Below are 22,980 nucleotides of genomic sequence, written 5' to 3'. Positions count from 1 at the left end.
ACTTTTTTTTAATTTATTCATTTATTTTGCATTGTTTTTTAATTTTTTTATTTATGTGTTTATTTATTTTTTTACATTTATTTATTCCCACATATATTTATTTCCATATTTATATATTCCCATATATATATATATTTATTTATTTATTTATACATGTATTTATTTTTACTTTTCTGTGTGCAACATGTAAATGAGGGAGGCGGTCCTTGCGGAGCTCCAGTGCATCATTGGTCGAGAGCTCAATAGTAATTATCGGAAGCAAATAAGATAGACGTCACACCTCAGCACCCTCTGACTCGCACAGATTTTGAATATGCAGAGAAACGTTTTGCAGAGAGTTTAACAATCCAGGATGTGCTTCGACATTCATACTGGCCTCCAGCTCTCCTAAAACATCAATAAGCACCTCTACACTAAATGAAACAGTTATTTGATGCGTGTTATCGACTTCATTCGCAAGTTGCGCAACTCTCTAGATATATGTGAAGAGTCAGCTATAATTTTTTCTATAGCTACATCTTTTACAATGAACAATCATAACAACAGAAAACAATATTATGGATTTGCGGACATCAAAATATGAAGTTATATACGCATAAAAAATCATATCATTTATGAAACTTGCTCATTTTGTGGTTTTGTTGAAGAAACAGCTCCCCATTTATTTTGTGATTTTAGTATAGCCAATACATCTTACATTGACTTAAGCTCTTATGTTTATAGCCCCACAAATAGCTTTAGTTTACACGATATATGGCTATGACCTAATGTCACATCAAAACAAGTCAAGAGTAATCGAGCACACGCTTCAATCTACAATAAGCCAATGATAAGCAGGACCCGCCCACATAATTATCATACAAGAGACAGAAATGTAAGAATAATATAGAAATAAATACATGTGGGAATATTTAAATATGGAAATAAATACAGGTGGGAATAAATAAATGCAAAAATAAATGACCGCATAAATAAATAAATAATAATAAAAAAAAAAAAAAATGAAAGAACAAAAAAGTTTTAAAGAATAAAAAGAGAAAATAATAAATAAAGGAAATAAAGTCTACAAAAATAAATTCAGGAATAACTTTCATTAAAAACGAATTATAGTTGTTTTATCAAGACATTTATTCCTTTATTTCTTTTCTTATTATTACATTTATTTATGTATTTATTTATTTATTATTTTTGCAGGTTTTGTCCTCCATACATGTACCGTACACAACAACAACATCCATATAACATACACAAAAACAGAGAAAAGAAAAAACATATACTTTATGCAACTTTCATACACATAAGAACGTCCCTTTTTCATAACACTGTAATTTAAAGATACGTTTGTAAAAATCCAAATAACTTTACAGCTCTTTATTGTAAAGTGTTTAAACAATGTTTCCCATGCTTGTTCAATGAACCACAAACAATTAATGAACATGCACCTGTGGAACTTTAAGACACTAACAGCTTACAGATGGTAGGCAGTTAAGGTCACAGTTATAAAAACTTAGGACACTAACGAGACCTTTCTACTGACTTTGAAAAACACCAAAAGAAAATGCCCAGGGTCCCTGCTCATCTGCGTTATGTGCCTTAGGCATGCTGCATGGAGGCATGAGGACTGCAGATGTGGCCAGGGCAATAAACTGTAATGTCCGTACTGTGAGACGCCTAAGACAAGAACAACAGCTGATCGTCCTCGCACAGGATCGGTACATCTGAATATCACACCTGCGGGACAGGTACAGGTTGGAAACAACAACTGACCGAGTTCACCAGGAATGCACAGTCCCTCCATCAGTGCTCAGACTGTCCGCTATAGGCTGAGAGCGGCTGGACTGAGGGCTTGTAGGCCTGTTGTAAGGCAGGTCCTTACCAGACATCACCAGCAACAACATCGCCAATGGGCACAAACCCACCTTCACTGGACCAGACAGGACTGGCTAAAAGTGCCCTTCACTGACGAGTCACAGTTTTGTCTCACGGTTTTGTCCCCCCGGGTGATGGTCGGACTCGCGTTTATTGTTGAAAGAATGAGCGTTACACAGAGGCCTGTACTCTGGAGCGGGATCGATTTGGAGGTAGAGGGTTAGTCATGGTCTGAGGCGGTGTGTCATAGCATCATCAGACTGAGCAGATTGTTTTCAGCTGTGTGGATGCAGTACAGCGAAGAGCCCGCCCCCCCACCACCAACCATAAACCTAACCATTAGTGGACTGAAAAAGATGCAACCTATGAATCCCACTATTCATTGAGTATGCTAATGTGATTACTTCCTGTTTTAATGTAGGATCTGAACCCGGGTCTCCCATGCTGCTGATGCAACGTGCTTCCTGTCGTGCCACGGGGGACGGTAAACACCCTGGAGCTGGTGCAAAAATGTTTATTAAGTGAAGGTTCTTGTTGGTGAGTCGGCATAATGTGGCCATTCCTAGGGTACTGGAACTCTTGGGAACAACATATCGACTTCCTGTGTTGAAACTAGAGCTCACATGTGCCCATACGTTCAACAACCATTCCAGCTTCAGCCACTGGGTGGCAGTGGTCAGAAATTCGGTAAGCACAGTTTACTATGTTCAGACTGAAATCAGTCTGAACATATTGAATCAAGCCTGGTTATTAAAGGATCAAAGCATATGCAAAGTGCATAAACATAAATATAATGTAAATGTGTATGTATATACTGAATGTACCGGTGTTATAAGAGACAGTGATAGAGAAGCAGATATTTCCTCCATCTCAGAGCTGCTGGATCCAGAGGAGGACACACTGATCTGATCTGCGTTCTTTCTGGAACCCTCGTTCCCCGACAACAGCCTGGAAACACAGACAAATTCATGTAGTGCCACAGTATACCACACTGGCTGTGGCATTCCAGGTAACATTTTAGATAATAGGTTAATCATTCTAGAAAACCCATGTGCACCCATGGCACATGTTAAACTGGAGAAAGCAGTAAATGTCACTGAATGTGACATTCGTTTCACACTCATACTCACGAGGAGAGTTTTTTGGTGAGAGTTCGTTGACTCCAGCCGCTGTTGGATGATGGAGTAGTGGCGTGAGGAGTCTCCAGCTGTCTGGAAAGTTCATAGCTGAGGACAGTGAGACACAGAGGCTGAGAGAGTTCAAAAGCAGACACAATAATAATGTAGGAAAGGTAAGTGGTGTCACATAGCAGAATGTAAAGGTCACTTTCCTTCTCTTTTATCATGCATCTGGGTAATCTAATTTGATTAATTCCGTTCCGTATTATTTTTGCCAAAACATTTGCATTATACGCTGATGAGCCAAAACATTATGACCACCTGCCTAATATGCTGTTGGTCCTCCGAGTGTCACCAAAACAGCACCAACCCATTGAGGCATGGACTCTTCAAGACCTCTGAAGGTGTCCTGTGGTATCTGGTATCAAGACATTAGCAGCAGATCCTTCAAGTCCTGCAAGTTGCGAGGTGGAGCCGCCGAAATCTGGGGAATTTGGAGGCCAGGGCAACACCTTGAACTCTTCATCATGTTCCTCAAACCATTCCCAAACAATGTGTTCAGTGTGGCAGGGTGCATTATCCTGCTGAAAGAGGCCACTACCATCAGAGTATACCATTGCCATGAAAAGGTGTACCTGGTCTGCAGCAATGTTTAGGTAGGTGGCACATGTCAAATTGACATCTACAGGAATGGCCGGACCCAGGGTTTCCCAGCAGAACATTGCCCAGAGCATCACACTCCCTCCACTGGCTTGTCATCTTTCCACAGTGCGTCCTGATGCTATCATTTCCCCACATACCATCTTATCTACCCAGACATGTGGCCTTGGTAGGAGATGACAATCATTATTCGCTTCACCTGTGAGTGGTCATAATGTTTTGGGTCATTGGTGTATAAAGAACAGGACCCCATTCCCTATTTAACTGACCAATCTACAATAGGCAGGTCAGCTAATAGAAGCAACAATACTTGAAATGTAAGGATCAGGGCTTTGTTAAAGGTGGTTTAGACGTAATGTGTTCTTGTGTTAAAAAAGAAAAACAGGGAAAACCAGCACAGAAGAATACAAAAACACACCCAGGGTGTGAACATAACAGGTGCTTGTGGCTCACCTCTCCTGATCTGAGAGCAGTTTCTGGTTGTGCAGCCAGACAGCAATGTGAGGATGATGAGGTAAGACATACTGAGAGCATGAAGACTGCAGCTGACAAATCTGCCTTAAAATCTCATACTCCTGTGTTATGAGGATTTCCAAGAATTCAAGAGCAAACACGAGAACAGAGAATCCGGTGCACGAGGGGGGGAAAAGACACAGAATCAAAAGAGAAGGGACAAAGACAAAGACTTGTACCAAAACTGTTACATAACACAACTTGTACTCATAATCAGTCATGAGATAAATATCATTCCTCCATCAGAAAAACAGAGTGTTCTTTAAACATAAGCCAATGTCAAATCAAAGCTCTAAAGATGGTTTCCTTTCTATTTAGAATGTGTCTCTAAGGTCACAACAAACGTGTAGCAATTACATTGTGACAAATAATGGTAACCATGGGTACACTGAAATTGAGCTATTAAGGAGATATCCAAAGAGAAAGACTCACCCTTCTCCTCTTTTCAAAATGAATGAGGCCACCCTGTCGATAATAAGTTACGGATATCATTAAGTGCCAAATAAAATTAATTATAAAATATTACATAATTTTGAATCTCTGCAATGCTTGGTCACTTTATTATGATAAAATAGGTACAACACAATTAAAAACAAAAGACAAGTCTTTTTACAAGTCTGAGAGTTCCTTGGCCATTTAAAAGTTACTGCCTTGATAATAGGGGGTTGCTATGTGGTTGCTAAGATGTACTGAGTGTTTTTAGCTCATTGCTGTGTGGTTTCTATGGAGTCCTGGGTGGGTGCTAAGGTGTTGCTATGCGGATGCTAAGATGTTCTGAGTGTTTTTTAGCACATTGCTATATGGTTGCTATGGTGTTATGGGTGGTTGTTATGGGGTTGCTTTGAGGTTGCTAAGATGTGGCGAGTGTTTTTTGCACATTGCTATGTGGTTGCTATGTTATGTGGATGGTTGTTATGGTGTTTCTATGCGGTTGCTAAGATGCTCAGAGTGTTTTTAGCACGTTGCTACGTGGTTGCTATGGTGTTCTAGATGGTTGTTATGGGGTTGCTATGATGCTCTGAATGTTAACATGTTGCTACGTGGTTGCTATGGTGTTCTAGATGGTTGTTATGGGGTTGCTATGCGGTTGCTAAGATGCTCTGAATGTTAACATGTTGCTATGTGGTTGCTAGGGTGTTTTGTGTGGCCGATAAGGTATTGCTAGGTGGTTGCTAAGATGCTCTGAGTGTTTTTAGCTCATTGCTGTGTGGTTTCTATGGGGTTCTGGGTGGTTGCTAGGGTGTTGCTTTGCAGTTGCTAAGATGTTGTGAGTGTTTTTTAGTGCATTGCTTTGTGGTTGATGTGGTAACTGGATGGATATTATGGTGTTGCTTTGAGGATGCTAAGATGTGGCGAGTGTTTTTAGCACGTTGCTACGTGGTTGCTATGGTGTTCTAGATGGTTGTTATGGGGTTGCTATGATGCTCTGAATGTTAACATGTTGCTATGTGGTTGCTATGGTGTTCTAGATGGTTGTTATGGGGTTGCTATGTGGTTGCTGAGATGCTCTGAATGTTAATATGTTGCTGTGTGGTTGCTAGGGTGTTCTGTGTGGCCGATAAGGTATTGCTAGGTGGTTGCTAAGATGCTCTGAGTGTTTTTAGCACGTTGCTACATGGTTGCTATGGTGTGCTAGATGGTTGTTATGGGGTTGCTATGATGCTCTGAATGTTAACATGTTGCTATGTGGTTGCTATGGTGTTCTAGATGGTTGTTATGGGGTTGCTATGTGGTTGCTGAGATGCTCTGAATGTTAATATGTTGCTGTGTGGTTGCTAGGGTGTTCTGTGTGGCCGATAAGGTATTGCTACGTGGTTGCTAGGGTGAGTTGTTTTTAGCACATGCTATGTGTCTGCTAGAGAGATAATTAGCAATAATGAACCCTAAGAATGAGCCATAGTATTAGTCATGCTTGCCTTCGCAAGCTCTTTCATTCCTAAACATACAAGATTAAAATTTCACCTCCACAGTGTTGGGTAAGGCAGTGTCCAGCATGGTCAGCACTGTTAGGTATGTCCCCAAGTATGGAACTGTCCCACCAGGAGAGCTCTGATAAAAAATAAAAAAAGATTTTATTGCAACTTTTGGGGGAGATTTTTAAAGAGAAAAAATATTAAATCTCTCTCTCTCTCTCATATATATATATATATATATATATATATATATATATATATATATATATATATATATACACTCACCAGCCACTTTATTAGGCACACCTACTTATTCATGCGATTATCTAACAGTCAATCGTGTGGCAGCAGTGCAATGCATAAAATCATGCAGATATGGGTCAGGAGATTCAGTTAATATTCACATCAACCATCAGAATGGGGAAAAATGTGATCTTAGTTATTTCGACAGTGGCATGATTGTTGGTGCCCGATGGGCTGGTTTGATTATTTCTGTAACTGCTGATCTCCTGGGATTTTCACATACAGTGTACATACTTTATAAAAAGTGCCTATACCATCTGTCTTGTTAGGGGGCATAGTTTGGATGTTTTTGTGGTAGTATTATCCATATTTTTTTAAAAAAATTTTTTTATATATATAATTTATTGGAATGTGTTATTGTTTATTATTGCATGTTATTGTATGCATTGTGTTGTGTGTGATTGATGTTGTGCACTGGCCGTGTCATGTGGTCCAAGTCAAATTTCCCAGGAATGGGACAATAAAGTATAATAATAATAGTAATAATAATAATAATATATGGTTGGCATATCTGGCCATCCTACAACATGGCAGACACAGTTACCTTCAGGTAATGGTGGTAAACATTTACTTTTTATCTCATGTAAAAATGTTCCAATTGAAACAGTAAGTCTGTATGGTACATTTTTTCCTTTTTAAAGGTTCTTTTCTACTGTAATTTAAGATAAAATAAATAAATGTATGTGTATGTGATCATGGCTTACATCCACAAAGATGTCTGTGCTGGTCAGAACACAGTTCTCATCTGGAAATGTTTCATACAGGTTTTCAAAGACAGACATCGCCTCTCTGAAAATAGAAAACCGTAGATTTAAAAGAAATGTGATTTACACAGCACATCAATGGCTTGTGGTGGTATATTTACAGTAGTATGAATTGCTTGTCTAGGACTTGCTTGGGAAAAGCAGCTACATCACAGTGGCCAATATATTACCAGTCAGTGTGGCCATAATCTTCTCAGCCTCAAGTGGATCTTTGTCCAAAATAAGCTGCAATGTCGACCAGACTTTCTGCTGATAGTCAAAAGTCTGTCTATGCAAGACTACAATGACATAGTGCCAGCTTATAACATACAGAGCGTTTATTTGTACCTGCTCACAGCCGCCCAGGTCTTCTTTAATCTGTAGATGGGGTTGGATTGAAGGGCCGATAAAATAGCCCTGAGAGAGGAGAAGTTCTTTAGCTCTCTGCAGCCCTAAAATAGGCAATAAAAGAGAAGCCTGAGATTGCCTTTCAACACCTGAAAGTTTTGTCATGAGACCTTCCATAGACGATGTACTAAGATTAAGCAATTCAAACCGCCAATATATTTACACTTCAGACTAATACTCACTAATACCATTTCAGCAAGCAGGCCTCAAATCTAATAGACTAAAGTGATGCAAATATGTCCTTAAAGGTTTACCTGTGCAACTCGAATCCATTTTTCAATGACTCTGGCTCTTTGCGTGGTTGTTGAGGTGGGGCAGTGGGGCTGGACTAGGTCGGACGAGGGGCAAAGCAGAGAGGTGATGACCCGGTTGGTGATCGTATTGAACTGTGTGATGGTGGCCCAAATAGTGGGTGAGAGGTTCTCCTTTTTGTCTCGTTGAGACCAAACACAGCCCAGACATTGGAAGGGAACCACCTTCATAAATAGTTCCTACAATATCAAAAACACCAACATTGATCGACTATGTTTTAATTTGGTAGATCATAAGGAACCAAAGCAAGCAATGAAGCGTTGGCACTCACAGCATCCATTCGGGTGAGCTGTTCGGCAACACCTGTGATGGAGAAGTCAGTGAAATCCAATTCAAAGTTCTTCCCCTCTTGATCCCCGTCACGTTCTTCCATTTTATTGACCGACTGACTTGCCAGATTATCTGTGACAGCAAAGTTTAAAATGAATGAATGAATGAATGAATGAATGAACATTGCATTTATATAGCACTTTTCTGACAATACTCTCAAAGCACTTTACACGGTGAACTGGGGACTGTCCTCAAACACCACCAGTGTGCAGCATCCACCTGGATGATGCGACGGCAGCCATAGTGCTCCAGTACGCTCACCAAGCACCAGCTATTGGTGGAGAGGAGAGCATAGAGTTATAGAGCCAATTAATGGATGAAGATTATTAGGAGGACATGATTCAGAAGGGCCAATGGGGGAATTTATCCTCCTACTCCTTACTCTTTAAGAGAAGTGCTCTAGAATCTAAAATGAAGTCATGGATTGTGTTTTCAGGTGAAATGTCCACTGTGTGGCGCTAAAACCGAGTTAAATACTCTCCCAAACAAATTAGATTTTTAAGGGTATTGCTTTATCAAGTTTTTAATCAACAAAACCGACCTTCAGACCCTAAACCATAAGCCTTAACCTAACCGATAGTCTTATAAAAGCAAATTTGAGATGAAAAACATTTGATGAAGCAACCACGTCTTTTTGTGTTGCCTCTATGCAGGGCTGGACTGGTAATCTGGCATACCGGGAATTTACCCGGTGGGCCGACGCACTTTGGGGGGCGATCGGGGGAGGACTGGCCATCGGGAGTTCTGATGGGTCCAGTGTGTCGGCTGCGAAATGAGCCGTATCAGCTATAATAAGCTAAAATGAGCCACCGCGTTATGCAGAACGGACCACAAAACGATGCCGCGATATGCAGAAAAGGACAGCGACCGCTCAACAACTCTTGGCTCAATACCCAACCCCCACCCCCCTCCTCCGCTAAACAACTTTTGGGCCAGATGCTATGTAAAATCACGGGCCGATTTCTCTTTCCAGTCCAGCCCTGCTTCTATGACACTTTCGGCTAACGTTTGGACTGACATGCTCTTCAGGACTTGTACCCTGGACCGTTGCATCATAAGTGCAACAATCTATCAGTTTAGCTACTCCGCAATTTGATCACGCTTGAACAAGTAAAACGTAACATGCATCGCCTAGTCACGCGAAGTCCAATCAATGGCAGATGGGGTGAGTGTTTGGATAATGATTATTATTGCAATTTAGTTTGGTGATGCTAGTGCCACAGAAATAAAGCACTTCACCTTTTAAGATTTAAACGGCAACATTTTTAGCTATAACATTTTTTCGGCCAAACACAATCATAAAAAGCTTCATATAAAAGAACGTTTGTAATCAATAATCATACTGAGCACTGATGTACAATGATGAATCCAACCTTCAGTCTGGAATTTCTTAAGGAGAGCTTCGTAGCGTTTAGCCAGTGTGAAGAGAGAGGAATGTCCTCTCAGCTGTAAACACATGAGACGTAGTGAAGAATGCATGGGAGGATCTCTGAAATCTTCACTGTAATCTTCCAACCAGGTCTGAAGCAAAGTCCACAAAGAGCTACGGGAAAATCAGGAGAGAGAAAGAAATGATGTGCTTAACGATATAGTGTATATTCCTATTATTACAGCTTAACAAAATGAACACTCGTTTCATGTATGGGTGTTATCTTGTTTTCAAACTCTCACTAGTTTGTATTTATTTATTTTTAAGTCAATTTTCTTTTTTAATTTTAATTAGCAGTGTATGTACATGCACCGCAGGAGATTTGTGTCTTTTTTTTTATAAAAGTAATGTAAATTCCCACCACAGTGTAGTTTCCAGCACATCTTAAATTCTGTATTGTGTTTAAAGGGATAGTTCATCCAAAAAAAATTATTCTCTCATCATTTCTTATCTCATGCCTTCCCAGATGTGTGTGACTTTCTGTCTTCTGCTGAACACAAACAAAGATATTATAAGAATATTTAAGCTTTGTAGGTCCATACAATGGAAGTGAATTCCTACAATTCTGTGTCATTTAAGTCCCCTGTGACAGGGCGGAGGGCTAATCAAGCCTCCGAGAGGGATAAAGGCTGACTGCGGAAGGTGGTGCGAAAGAGAGAAAGCGTTTACGGGCAGCTGTCCCATTAACCCCCCTTTACACTTCTCGCCGCTACCATCCACCCCAATGGAGCAGCCGTGTCCATCTTCCGGGGGACGGAGGAGCCCGGCCGCCTGGGAACGGAGGAATGGCCGCCGACCGCGAGGAGAGAAGGGTCTCCCCCGCCCCTGGCAGCGGTTCTCCTGCTCCAGACGGTCGGCTAGGAGCCCCTTCTCTCCTCGCGGTCGGCGGCCATTCCTCCGTTCTGTTCTCCGAGAACGTGGCGGGGCGTTTCGTCCGCCAGGGTCTGGAGGACTGCCTCCGATCCGCCCGGGGAGGCGCGGCTGTTAGAGGGTGGAGGAGTGGCTGAGGACCAAGCTACGGCGTATCGGAGAACCGGCGAGTAAGTAGTTTTTCTCTCTCTCGCTCTCTCTCTCTCCTCTCTCCTCTCTCTCTCTCCCTCCCACTGCCGCTCCCATTTGCCTTTTCCCTCTCTTTAAAATTTGACAGTGTTTTTTTGTTTTGTTGGGAGTACTACACTGTTACAGGAAGTGCCCCCTATTTTAATCATTATTGTTTCCCTCCCAGATTCAGGAAGGCGGGGATGACCTGCCGGCAGACGGGGCGTAAGGCACGCCCTCCCCCAGGGAAACGGGGGGCCTGAGAGAACGAGGGAGGAATGTGACCGGGCGGAGGGCGGGGCGGGTCGTGATTCGACACGCCCGGTCCATTATCGGGCTAATCAAGCCACCGAGAGGCCGACTGCGGATGGTGGTGTGACAGAGAGAGCATTTACAGGCAGCTGCCCGTTTGTGTTTGTGTTTGTGTCTTTATATTTAATTAAATGTTGTTTCTGTTGTCAAGCCGGATCTCGCCTCCTCCTTTCCCTTTAACCCCCATTTACATCCCCATTACAAGTGTGTGTGTGGTTGTAAAACAGTTAAAGGATGGGCAAGGAGGAGGCGAGAACCGGCTTGTCAACATAAATAATATTTTAATGTAAACTTAAACCAAAAGCACAAACATAAACACACATGACGGATATGCCCGTAATTCTCTCTCTCTCGAACCATCGTCACCGGCCGCCTTTATCCCTCGCGCGCCTCATCAGGCCGATTGGGGAAACTGCACATCAAACATGATTTCTATTTTTCCCCCACATACAGTTTAGAGTTTAGTGTTGCATTCTCTCACTAGCATGTATTCATTTGTGGTAAATGTGTCATTTGAACACTGATAGATTCTGCAAAATGACTTGGAAGTTTATAACTCTAATGTTTTCCTTTATTTTGTGGTGTTAGTCATATGTGATCAAGCATAGCATGTCTACTGTGTTATGGGAAGATATATGGGAAATTAATATAATAAAAAATGTCAGTATACAGTATTTATGTTAACAGAATATTTGTTTACAAATATTACATAGTTTCCTAGATATCAATGACAGATCATGTAGTGGCTCATTTATCCACTGATTCTACACCCTGTTATTGTCTATCTCGCTGCCCATTTATCTGGTTGGCATCTGAAGGTTTTAGTAATTTAGCTTGACCAGTATGACTAATACAATCTTTAATATATCTCTGTAATGATGAAACATGAAGAAACTTTTAAAAGTATGTTTTATTTTTCTAGCCATAATTTCACTAAATTGTAGGATGTCCTGTTTACAGTATATACAGAGTTGCAGCTCCGCCGCCCTCTAAACGCAGATTACGCAGGCTACAGTAACATCCATCCATCCATCCATCTTCAACCGCTTATCCGAAGTCGGGTTGCGGGGGCAGCTGCTCCAGCAGGAGGCCCCAAACTTCCCTATCCTGAGCCACATTAACCAGCTCTGACTGGGCGACCCCGAGGCGTTCCCAGGCCAGTGTGGAGATGTAATCTCTCCACCTAATCCTGGGTCTTCTCCGAGGCCTCCTCCCAGCTGGACGTGCCTGAAACACCTCCCTAGGGAGGCGGCCAGGTGGCATCCTTACCAGATGCCCAAACCACCTCAACTGACTCCTTTCAACGCAAAGGAGCAGCGGCTCTACTCCTCACGGATGACTGAGCTCCTCACCCTATCTCTAAGGGAGAAGCCCGCCACCCTTCTGAGGAAGCCCATTTCGGCCGCTTGTACTCGCGACCTAGTTCTTTCGGTCATGACCCAGCCTTCATGACCATAGGTGAGGGTAGGAACAAAAATTGACTGGTAGATCGAGAGCTTTGCCTTTCGGCTCAGCTCTCTTTTCGTGACAACGGTGCGATAGAGCGAGTGCAATACCGCCCCCACTGCCCCGACTCTCCGGCCAACCTCCCGCTCCATTGTCCCCTCACTCGTGAACAAGACCCCGAGGTACTTGAACTCCTTCACTTGGGGCAAAACCTCATTCCCTCCCTGCTACAGTAACAGTAAACAACAATCTATAGGAACCCCCCCACAGGTAATAGTAAACAACAGGCAGCATAAAAGTTATCCATAAGGCTCCAATGGTTTAATCCATGTCTTCAGAAGTGATATGATAGGTGTGGCTGAGAAACAGATCAACATTTAAGTCCTTTTTACTATAAATTCTCCTCCCTGCCCAGTAGGTGGCGATATGCACAAGGAATGTGAATTGCCAAAAACAAAACAAGAATGTGGAAGTGAAAGTGAAAGTTGATCTTCTTCTCAACCACACCTATCATAGCACTTCTGAAGACATGGAATAAACCACTGGAGTCACATGGATAACATTTATGCTGCCTTTATGTGCTTACTGGAGCTTGAAAGTTCTGGTCACCTTTCACTTGCATTATATGGACTTACAGAGATGAGATATTCTCTAAATATCTTTATTTGTGTTCAGCAGAAGAAGATGGCACGAGCATAATTAAATTATAGAATTTTCATTTTTTGAATTTCATCATAGAACAGAATTCGGAATGATGGAAATGACAAATGTAACACTTTTGATTCTTGTGTTTCTAAGGCTAATTTCAAAGCTAACTTTTGATGTAATCTAAATAATTATTAAATTATTACATTAAATAATATGTTCCCAGTTTTTGCGTTACTTGGCAAAATTACAGCGTGATTGGAAATGTGTTCTGATTACACGTGATGGTTACTTTCATATTTCATCTCAAACATGTTCTTTTGTTTATTTATGTTCATTTTACTTTACTCTTTGTTTATATTATCGTAACTTAAAATATGTAATAATTCACATTTTTATAATGGCTTTTCATAGTTTCACGTTCAACTTCTGGGACAAGGCTAAAACAGTTTAATCTATATATAAAAGACACTTAAAAAGTACCAAACATAAATGGTAAATGCCTTGTCAAACGGTTCCAAGCCGGTTTTTAAGCGACCTTTATATCAAAATATATAAAAGATCCGTTCGTGTCAATTAAAATCAATCCTGGGACATGAAATTGCCCAAAGTTGTAGAAACACCCGTAAATCCCCTTTGACAATCAAAGTCTCTATCTGTAACTGTACAAGGTCTGCAGCTGTAACCAGAAAAGAAGGCTTGCATGGAGCATGGTGTTGTTTGTCAGATGTCATATAGCTGTGGTATTTGTTTACCTTTTATGATAATTGTTGCTGTCAAGTACAGAGGCAAGATTGTCACTATAAGAAAAGAAAATGATATACGTGAGATCAGAGCTAGTTGTCACTTTTTAGCCTACTTCAGTGAATATTTATTTGGGTGGCTTTGTTTTTGAGTCACTTTCTGTCTAGACATACATTTAAATCATGGCTATAGAAAAGTGACAATCTACAGCACATCTGTATTTATTTATAGGCAATATAATAATTTAATCAAAAAGTGTGAAATACAACAAAGTATGCCAAAATGATGTATGAACTGCTTCTACAAATCCATAAAGGAAGTTAATAAATGAACAAATAAATGCACAGAGACCAGAGGGTGAATTTGGGTTAAAGGAAGTGGTCAGTGTTGGCATATAGTACCATGTGAACTTACAACAAACCAAAAAACTCCCTTTCACAACAGTGAAATACAGTACAAATAAACACAACACACAAACCGCAGATATCCAAATACAGCCAGCCAACATTAACACACATACAGACCACACATTTCCATATGCACCAACCACACACACTTAAACACTCACCTTTGGAAGAGCATTTCGATGAGCGTGTTGGAGCTTGTGAAAGTATGATACGTAGACAGCAGGATTCTGCTGTAGTGTTGCTCTTGACAGCAGGGGTCCAGTAGGTGAGACACCAGCTTCTCCAGTGTGGCCGCTTTTATCCTGCGTACCTTACATGTTCGGTACTGTACGAAAGCCTCTGTGGGCTCGGCCGACTGTTGAACGGGCTCTCTACGCAGGGTGATCCCAAAAACCACCCCATCTTCGTGCTCCTCACCCCACTCTTGAACAGGCTCCTGCATCACAGATACAAAAACTCTGTAACACTTAACGTTAAAATAAGTAAACTCAATAATGAACAATGCCTTTACAGGTTTGTCCGTTCTGCAAAACGCGGTGGCTCATTTTAGCTCCTCGTAGCCCATTCGCCCCGTTTCGCGGCTTACCCACCAGCCTGCTTGTTTCTCCCGATGGCCAGTCCGCCCCTGAATTGCCCGAAAGTGTGTCGGCCCACCGGGAAAAAGCCCGGTATGCCAGATTACCAGTTCAGCCCTGGCTGTAGTTGCCAGAATTTCACTGTATGTTTTAGGCTAACCCACCATCCCGCTCAGTTCTCCCGATGGCCAGTCCGCCCCTGAATGTCCCCAAAGTGTGTCGGCCCACCGGGAAAATGCCCGGTATGCCAGATTACCAGTTCACCCCTGGCTGTAGTTGCCAGAAATTCACTGTTTGTTTTAGGCCGACCCACCAGCCCACTCGGTTCTCCCGATGGCCAGTCCGCCCTGGAATGGGCCCCAAAGTGTGTCGGCCCACCGGGAAAATCAGATTACCAGTTCAGCCCTGGCTGTAATTGCTAGAAATTCACTGTATGTTTTAGGCCAACCCACAATCCCGCTCAGTTCTCCCAATGGCCAGTCCACCCCGGAATGGGCCCCAAAGTGTGTCGGCCCACCGGGAAAATGCACGGTATGCCAGATTACCAGTTCAGCCCTGGCTGTAATTGCTAGAAATTCACTGTATGTTTTAGGCCAACCCACCAGCCCGCTCGGTTCTCCCGATGGCCAGTCCGCCCCTGAATGGCCCCAAAGTGTGTCGGCCCACCGGGAAAATGCCCGGTATGTCAGATTACCAGTTCAGCCCTGGCTGTAGTTGCCAGAAATTCACTGTACGTTTTAGGCATTATAGTGCATGCATATTTTACAGTTCACAACTGTTTATATCACAAAATTATGTCATGTTAATATACCAACTTGCTGGAACTCCTTAAATCTGCTTTGCTCATTTAAATGTACAGTTAACCACCATAATAAACAGATGGTTAAACAAAAGTCCTCATTATGACTTAAAGTTCATTAAGAGCCATTGCAGAAACAATAGCCAAAAAATATGTAGAGACAGTGCACATTGTTACTCACACAAACACAAAACACACTGAGAGTAACACATACGACGCAAAATTAATACAATAAATATTAACATAACATGAAATGCGACATTTAACACCCAAATGTACATAACTGGTATTATAAATAAGAAAAAACACAAGTATTCCCATAAATGATTCCTTCAAGTCTTTATCTGTCACTCTACGGTTCTTATTTTACTCACTGAACATTTTACAGTGTGCCCTCTGAGTCATTTTGTCTGGACAGCCACTTCTAGTGAGAATAGCTACAGTACTAAATAATCTCCATTTATAGTCAATTTGTCTAACTGTGGACAGATGAATATCTAAGATCTTCGAGATAACTTTGTAACCCTTTCCAACTTTATGCAAAGCAACAATTCTTCATCGTAGAAATCTCTTTTTTGCAAGGCATGGTCCACGTCAGCAGATGCTTCTTAACGTTTGAGTGCTTTTTATAAGTCTAAGTATCTCTAACCCACACCTCCAATCTCGTTTCATTAATTGGACACCAGGTTTGTCAACTCCTGCCTCTGATAAGTGTTAGTTGACATCATCAGCCTAGGGGTTCACAAACCTTTTCCAGCCTACACTGTGAATGTTTGAATGTTGTATTCAGTATGTACAAGAACAAATACAATCATTTGTGTTTTATGAGTTAATACAGATTGGTTGGTGGTTTTTCATTACTGTAACTTAGATGAAGACCAAACCTGATTTTAAGACAAATTTAAACATAAATGCAGGTAATTCCAAAGGGTTCACATACTTTTGCTTGATACTGAACATCTATTGTCTTGTTGGTCTTAATATACATTTTCACCATTAACTATAAGGTAAATCATTCTTTTTACTTCTAAAATAAAACATATTTTATTATTTTTTTTACAATATTTACAATAAAATTACATACGTTTTGCACATTAACACATTTTTACTGTGCATTCCTTTAAAATGTAATTTTTACCATTAAAATTTGACACAATTTTCAAGCTGCGTCTGAAGTGGGATATATATATATACCCCGAAAAGGTGATATTGAGGTAATTACAGGGGGTGGTGGGGTGACCTAAATAGCCCTAGTTAATTATTATATATTTTAATAAAATTACTAATAATATTTAATAATTTATTATACATTTTATAACATATATAATTTCAATTTGTATTTGTATTTATTTATTTTATTACTTAACTTATTGATTATTAATTACATTATTATTTTACTTACATTATATTATTAAAATAATATTTATTTTATTATACGTATGCATTTATTATCATTTTTATTTGATTTATTTATTATTTGTACTGTATTGTCATTTCCTATGGTTTGATTTATGTCTAATGTTGTATGTGTTAAATTTCCTCCCACAGGGGATTAATTAAATACAGTATTATCCTGTCCAGTCCTGTCCTAACCTATAAGCTCATTTTCACGTTATCAGCAACGTAAATCAGTAAGATGCAAAAGTATAATCATCTAAATAGCACAAAACTGTAAAAGTGCAAACTCCACGTACCAAATGATAAAGACAACAAGTCTCAATTAAGACATTCTGAAATGCTCTATTCGTAATGTGTTTTAAACAACACTGACGACTGACCTGTCAGCTAAAAGCAGTGTGGAGTTGCAAACCACACACTTGGGACAAAGAGTCATTATTACACGATACAGCTGGCTGAGTAGCAGATGATATCACTGAACCATTAGGGCAAGTCCACACGTGAATATCTGTGTGATTCTGCAGCATAAAGGAGCCAGGATTACTCGTAATGCTGAGTATGTGTAATGTGTTGACTTTAAAACACTAAAATAAGCTGATGTGACATTTTAGACTATAATTATGGTCTATTATTGACGAGTTAAAAGGATAAACAAAAGCAGATCTGAAAATGTGTAAACACAAGCACAAACACAAGAGACTGCTGTTCAAATCCAGAGCTTCAAGACAGAAAAGAAAAGAAAATAGGAAAAAAAAAAAAGCAAGGGAAGGCATTTATTTTTGTCTGGTTATCCACTAAAATATGTAAATAATATATATTTCAAGAGTTATGCATAAAAGTTTAACACTCAAAGTTAGACGTATGTTCAGATCCCCCCTTAACCCTAACAAGCAACAGTAATAGCGACACTTGCCTTTGCAAACCACTACAGTAATTACAGCTATTGCAACTTATGATCTCCATCTCTGAATATAACTTAAGCCTATCCTGATGAATAAGCAATATGAAGTGTCTTTGATATATATAAAACACATCAGATAATGAAAACCTGTCCACAGCTCAAGAGGCAGAGCCCTTAGGTTCACACCTGGGACATTGTATTTGCAGCCTGGGACACAAAACATAACATTGCGTATACTAAACATATCATTAAAGCTGCATATTATGACATGATGATGATTATATTTTTCAAATAAAGGCCTTTTTTATCTTAAAGGGACAGTTCACCCAAAAATACAATTTCAGTCATTATTCACTCACCCCTGTGTTGTTATAACCCCATATGACTTTCTTTCTTTTTCTTAACACAAAGGGAGAAACTGTGAAATAATGTTGTGCTCAGTGATGTCATACAGTGGCAGTTTATGGTGACCACCTCTTCAAGCTTCAAAGGAACACAAAAGTATAATTCAGAAGTCTCATAAATTATTCCATGAGACTCATGATTGTTATGAAAGCATACGATAAGGTTTGGTGAGAAACAAACCAAAATATAATGTATTATTTAGTGAAAACGCTGTGTGCGTTCATGATAGGGCTCAAAAGAAACAGTTCACGTAGCCTCGCTCGCTACATTGGGGCGTAGCGAATGAACAGATCTTTCACAGTGATAGTGACAACAGATCACAACACAGCTGCACACAAAACAGAGAACAGAACTCAAACATGTCTGAAGAGTTAATAGTTGACGAATTGATGCAGTTCTATGCCCAGCCTTATTTTTTTTAACCGGAGTACTCTGAAATGAAACAGAAACATAGAGGAGGCTACAGGCAGCCGTAGTCACACCATGTCTTAACCTGATTGCAAATGACATGCGATAAAGTATCGTTTCTATGGTAATCAGAGTTTTTGTCGAAATCAGCCGTGATGAGAGACGGAACATTCTATCGATCACTTGTTTCCTTGTTTTGGAATCGCACGCGATAGAAAAAAGTTCATTCTGCCTTACCAAGCATTTTTCCATTGCCAGTGCTTGCATATTATGACCATTACCTATTTTCCTGGATTTACTGCTTTTTGGATACCCCTTTTTGTTTGCCTTCTTGGTCTTTTTGGTTTATTGGATTATACCGCCTGCATAATGACTACCTCTATTTGCCTGCTGATTTGGATTGTTTGCTTGTTTTCTAATAAACCTTCTGCACATCCTAACACTGTCTCCGTGGCTAGTTCATTACAGAATGTAATGGCAAGATATAACATTTTAGCTTAGCATAAAGCTAAATGTTCATGACAATATACACCAGGTTTACTATTTTTGCTGCTCCACACTTCAAAACCACACAGTGTACACAATGACATCTCTTTATCGTCATATGTGAATTCTGTACATTTATTGAGGCAGAAAATATGTGATTTATAGCTCTCTATAGAGATAATGTTAAAGGCTACATTGGTTAGCATCCATCCATCCATCCATCTTCAACCGCTTATCCGAAGTCGGGTCGCGGGGGCAGCTGCTCCAGCAGGGGGCCCCAAACTTCCCTATCCCGAGCCACATTAACCAGCTCTGACTGGGGGACCCCGAGGCGTTCCCAGACCAGTGTGGAGATGTAATCTCTCCACCTAATCCTGGGTCTTCCCCAAGGCCTCCTCCCAGCTGGACGTGCCTGAAACACCTCCCTAGGGAGGCGCCCAGGGGGCATCCTTACCAGATGCCCAAACCACCTCAACTGACTCCTTTCGACGCAAAGGAGCAGCGGCTCTACTCCGAGCTCCTCACGGATGACTGAGCTCCTCACCCTATCTCTAAGGGAGAAGCCCGCCACCCTTCTGAGGAAGCCCATTTCGGCCGCTTGTACTCGCGACCTAGTTCTTTCGGTCATGACCCAGCCTTCATGACCATAGGTGAGGGTAGGAACAAAAATTGACCGGTAGATCGAGAGCTTTGCCTTCCGGCTCAGTTCTCTTTTCGTGACAACGGTGCGATAGAGCGAGTGCAATACCGCCCCCACTGCCCCGATACTCCGACCAACCTCCCGCTCCATTGTCCCCTCACTCGTGAACAAGACCCCGAGGTACTTGAACTCCTTCACTTGGGGCAATACCTCATTCCCTACCTGGAGTACGCACTCCATCGGTTTCCTGCTGAGAACCATGGCCTCAGATTTAGAGGTGCTAATCCTCATCCCAGCCGCTTCACACTCGACTGCCAAGCGATCCAGTGAGAGCTGAAGGTCACAGACCGATGATGACATGAAGACAACATCATCTGCAAAATAATTTTTTTTATGTAACTGATTACCACCGATTAAATTGTAACTGTAGTGGAATACAGATACTAATATTTCGTATTTTAAATACGTAATCATACCTGTCAACATTTGGGTACCAAAATCCGGGATACCTCTGAGCGGGGTGGTGCTGGATGGCAGGGGCGGGCTAAATACATACAAACTGTGCCGCTGTGATTTAACGTGCTCAGCAACGCCATGTCCGATATGATAATCGGCGCTACACGCTTTGCTAAAGGCATGGGCATTGTCGAAATGGCTTCGACATATGAAATTCAATTCTTTGGTCCGGCTGTTGTTAAATTTTCATGTGGCCTATATTTAGATTTTGTATGATTGTGTGATTGTGTGAGTAGGATTAGTTTCATACAAGATCTGGCAACTGGACAACCTTGGAATAATATATTGATGTGATTATTCATATAACGAGGATTGGGCCATACAAGGAGTTTCCCGGGAGAAATAACAAAATGGGAGATCGGTTTGAAATATGGGAGACTCCCGGGAAAAACGGGAGTGTTGACGGGAATGTTGACAGGTATGTAGGTAATCCCATTACATGTATTCCGTTACTCCCCAACCCTGAACCCATTCGGTTGACACTGATGTGCCATTTTTAAATCTAAACACAAACATGGACTAGACGCGAGTACAGTTAAAGATTATTATTGAACATTGACATACATTTGGGTCTGTTCCACATACAAAGCAATCATGTGACTTCTGAAGACTTGGAATATAGTGCATGAGTCATACGGGCTATACTTTTATGAGTCTTTACGCTGTTTTTGGAGCTTGATAGCCATTATTACAGCGTGAAAGGTCAAAAGCGCTGTAAAGATTCCTCAAAAATGTCCTATTTCATGAATTATTCCTTGAATAACTTCCCTAGCTTGACATATTTCCATAACAGTAGCATTATCGTCACTTTTTCAGTTCTATCTCTGCGCTGAACTGCATGCTTGTAGTTGTTGTAGACACATTCATAACATTTTTACTTGATCACAGTAGGTCATGGGTATTTGCCATCTGACAGCAACAGACACAAGGAGATATGGCTGTCAGTCAAGGCCAAGAAGAAGAAGAATAACCTTCTGCACATAAATAACCATTTCTTTCATACAGTATGAAGCGAACAGACTAGCGTCATGCCTGTTGACAGTACAGTATATCACAACACTAACACACAATGGTGTTTTTTATGGAGTTGATGAATAAATTAAAATTACAATTATCTACAGTGATTATTTTCAGGAATAGAAAAAACAAAAAACACTGGAATGGTACTGCTGCCCACTAGGTCGTTTACTTGCCCAAATCACCAACCCAAATCTCACAGCCGCCAAAACAGAGGCACATGACGTTCTTTGAGGCCAAAATGTTGGCTGTTATTGATTAGTTCGTTTAGAACAGGCTGCACAACATAAGCTAATTATACAGCACAAAGAGACAAATGTAATTAAAAAACAAGTTTGAAAACAAGTTTTGTCTACTGACAGATGAAGGTGAAGCTCTTAAATTAATATTGAAGGTTCAGTACAAGTTAAGCTCAATGGACGGCATTTGTGGCATAATGTTGATTACCACAGAGCTTGATTTTGACCCTCATTAAAAAACAAAAAAAAGCACAAATCTGGGTTGCAGTGAGGCACTTACAATGGAAGTCAATGTGGGTCAATCCATAAACGCTAAAATACTCACAGTTTCAAAAGTATATACAGCTAAAGACATAAACAATGTTAGTATTTTGCATTGTGTATTCTGCACACACACACACACACACACACACACACACACACACACACCTTTATGTTTCGGCTAAAAATAAATAAGCAAAAGCTGTCAACTACACTGACCAACAGCGGAGCATTATGTCACCATATATGGGGTAAGTTGTCACAGTGTTTGACACCGATTTGAGAAGAATACCTTTGTTTTATATATGAAATACTATTACAAAAAAAATACAAATACTGAAACCTTCCCCACGTGACAACTAGCCCCTATAGGCTTTGGTGCATTTGTAATAATGTGCTGTGTTTTTTGGGGAAAAGCCATTTTAACAACAATCACTAGAAGCTCCAGGGTTCTTCATGAATGCAAAGTTTAAGTACAGTTACTTTAATTACTAGTGTTTTACTTATGTAACACACAACAGTATTTGTTACCACCATAGTAAACTAGATTCTAGCTCCACATTGAATGGCCTTGTCGGCCATATACAGATTTATTTCTGTCAGGTGCTGGGACAGCACATTTCCCCCCTTAGTATCTAAACATGATATGTTCCTCTATTTAAAGAGCATTCAGGGCATACTGTAGCAACACACTCCTTCAACACAGACGAGCTTGTGTACATGCAGCAGGAGATGTTTGAGTTTATAATAGTTACATTAGGCATGCATAAATGTATAAAACTTTTTATTTACAACAAGCATCAACAATATATCATCTTACCATTGTCAGCTCCCATTTCCCCATTTCTACGAGGATGTTTTTTTTTTTATGATATAATCCTTCCCATCACTATGAATAAGTCCTCAAAAATGGAACATGGGAAATAAAATGCAAAAAATGTAATCTCGAGGTTTTATTATGACGTATTTGACATTCGAACGCCACTCATCGCGTCATCTGCATTTCATGAAGGATGCTGCAATGGACACAATTCATGGTGAAAGATCCTTTATGGCACAAATGATGATAAAAGATCTCGATTGAGGCAGACAGATCGCACAAATGTGTTTGGTTTCACCTGCGCTCGTATGAGGGTTTATAAAGT

General features: G+C 40.7%; 1 protein-coding gene across 2 annotated transcripts in view; it reads right to left on the bottom strand.

The window, feature by feature from the left end:
• LOC127653009 (ral guanine nucleotide dissociation stimulator-like 1) overlaps positions 1–22,980 on the bottom strand; it is a 38,724-nt gene that overhangs the window by 9,791 nt on the left and 5,953 nt on the right. Inside the window, exons 1-13 of one of the 2 annotated variants that reach the window (XM_052139485.1) lie at positions 22,656–22,925; positions 14,352–14,626; positions 13,795–13,839; positions 9,543–9,712; positions 8,111–8,241; positions 7,782–8,018; positions 7,468–7,571; positions 7,081–7,165; positions 6,123–6,209; positions 4,593–4,625; positions 4,101–4,222; positions 3,000–3,095; positions 2,694–2,817 (exon numbers count right to left, since the gene is read on the bottom strand). In XM_052139485.1, the coding sequence (XP_051995445.1) occupies positions 2,694–2,817; positions 3,000–3,095; positions 4,101–4,222; positions 4,593–4,625; positions 6,123–6,209; positions 7,081–7,165; positions 7,468–7,571; positions 7,782–8,018; positions 8,111–8,241; positions 9,543–9,712; positions 13,795–13,839; positions 14,352–14,626; positions 22,656–22,679 (1,533 nt within the window). In that variant the 5' untranslated portion in view covers positions 22,680–22,925. Of the gene's footprint in view, positions 1–2,693; positions 2,818–2,999; positions 3,096–4,100; positions 4,223–4,592; positions 4,626–6,122; positions 6,210–7,080; positions 7,166–7,467; positions 7,572–7,781; positions 8,019–8,110; positions 8,242–9,542; positions 9,713–13,794; positions 13,840–14,351; positions 14,627–22,655; positions 22,926–22,980 lie in introns of those variants that run through there. The other variant, XM_052139484.1, reaches the window with a different exon arrangement.

This window comes from Xyrauchen texanus, chromosome 12, assembly GCF_025860055.1.
Source record: "Xyrauchen texanus isolate HMW12.3.18 chromosome 12, RBS_HiC_50CHRs, whole genome shotgun sequence".
Lineage (NCBI taxonomy): Eukaryota > Metazoa > Chordata > Actinopteri > Cypriniformes > Catostomidae > Xyrauchen > Xyrauchen texanus.
This window is presented reverse-complemented; position numbering and strand designations above follow the sequence as displayed.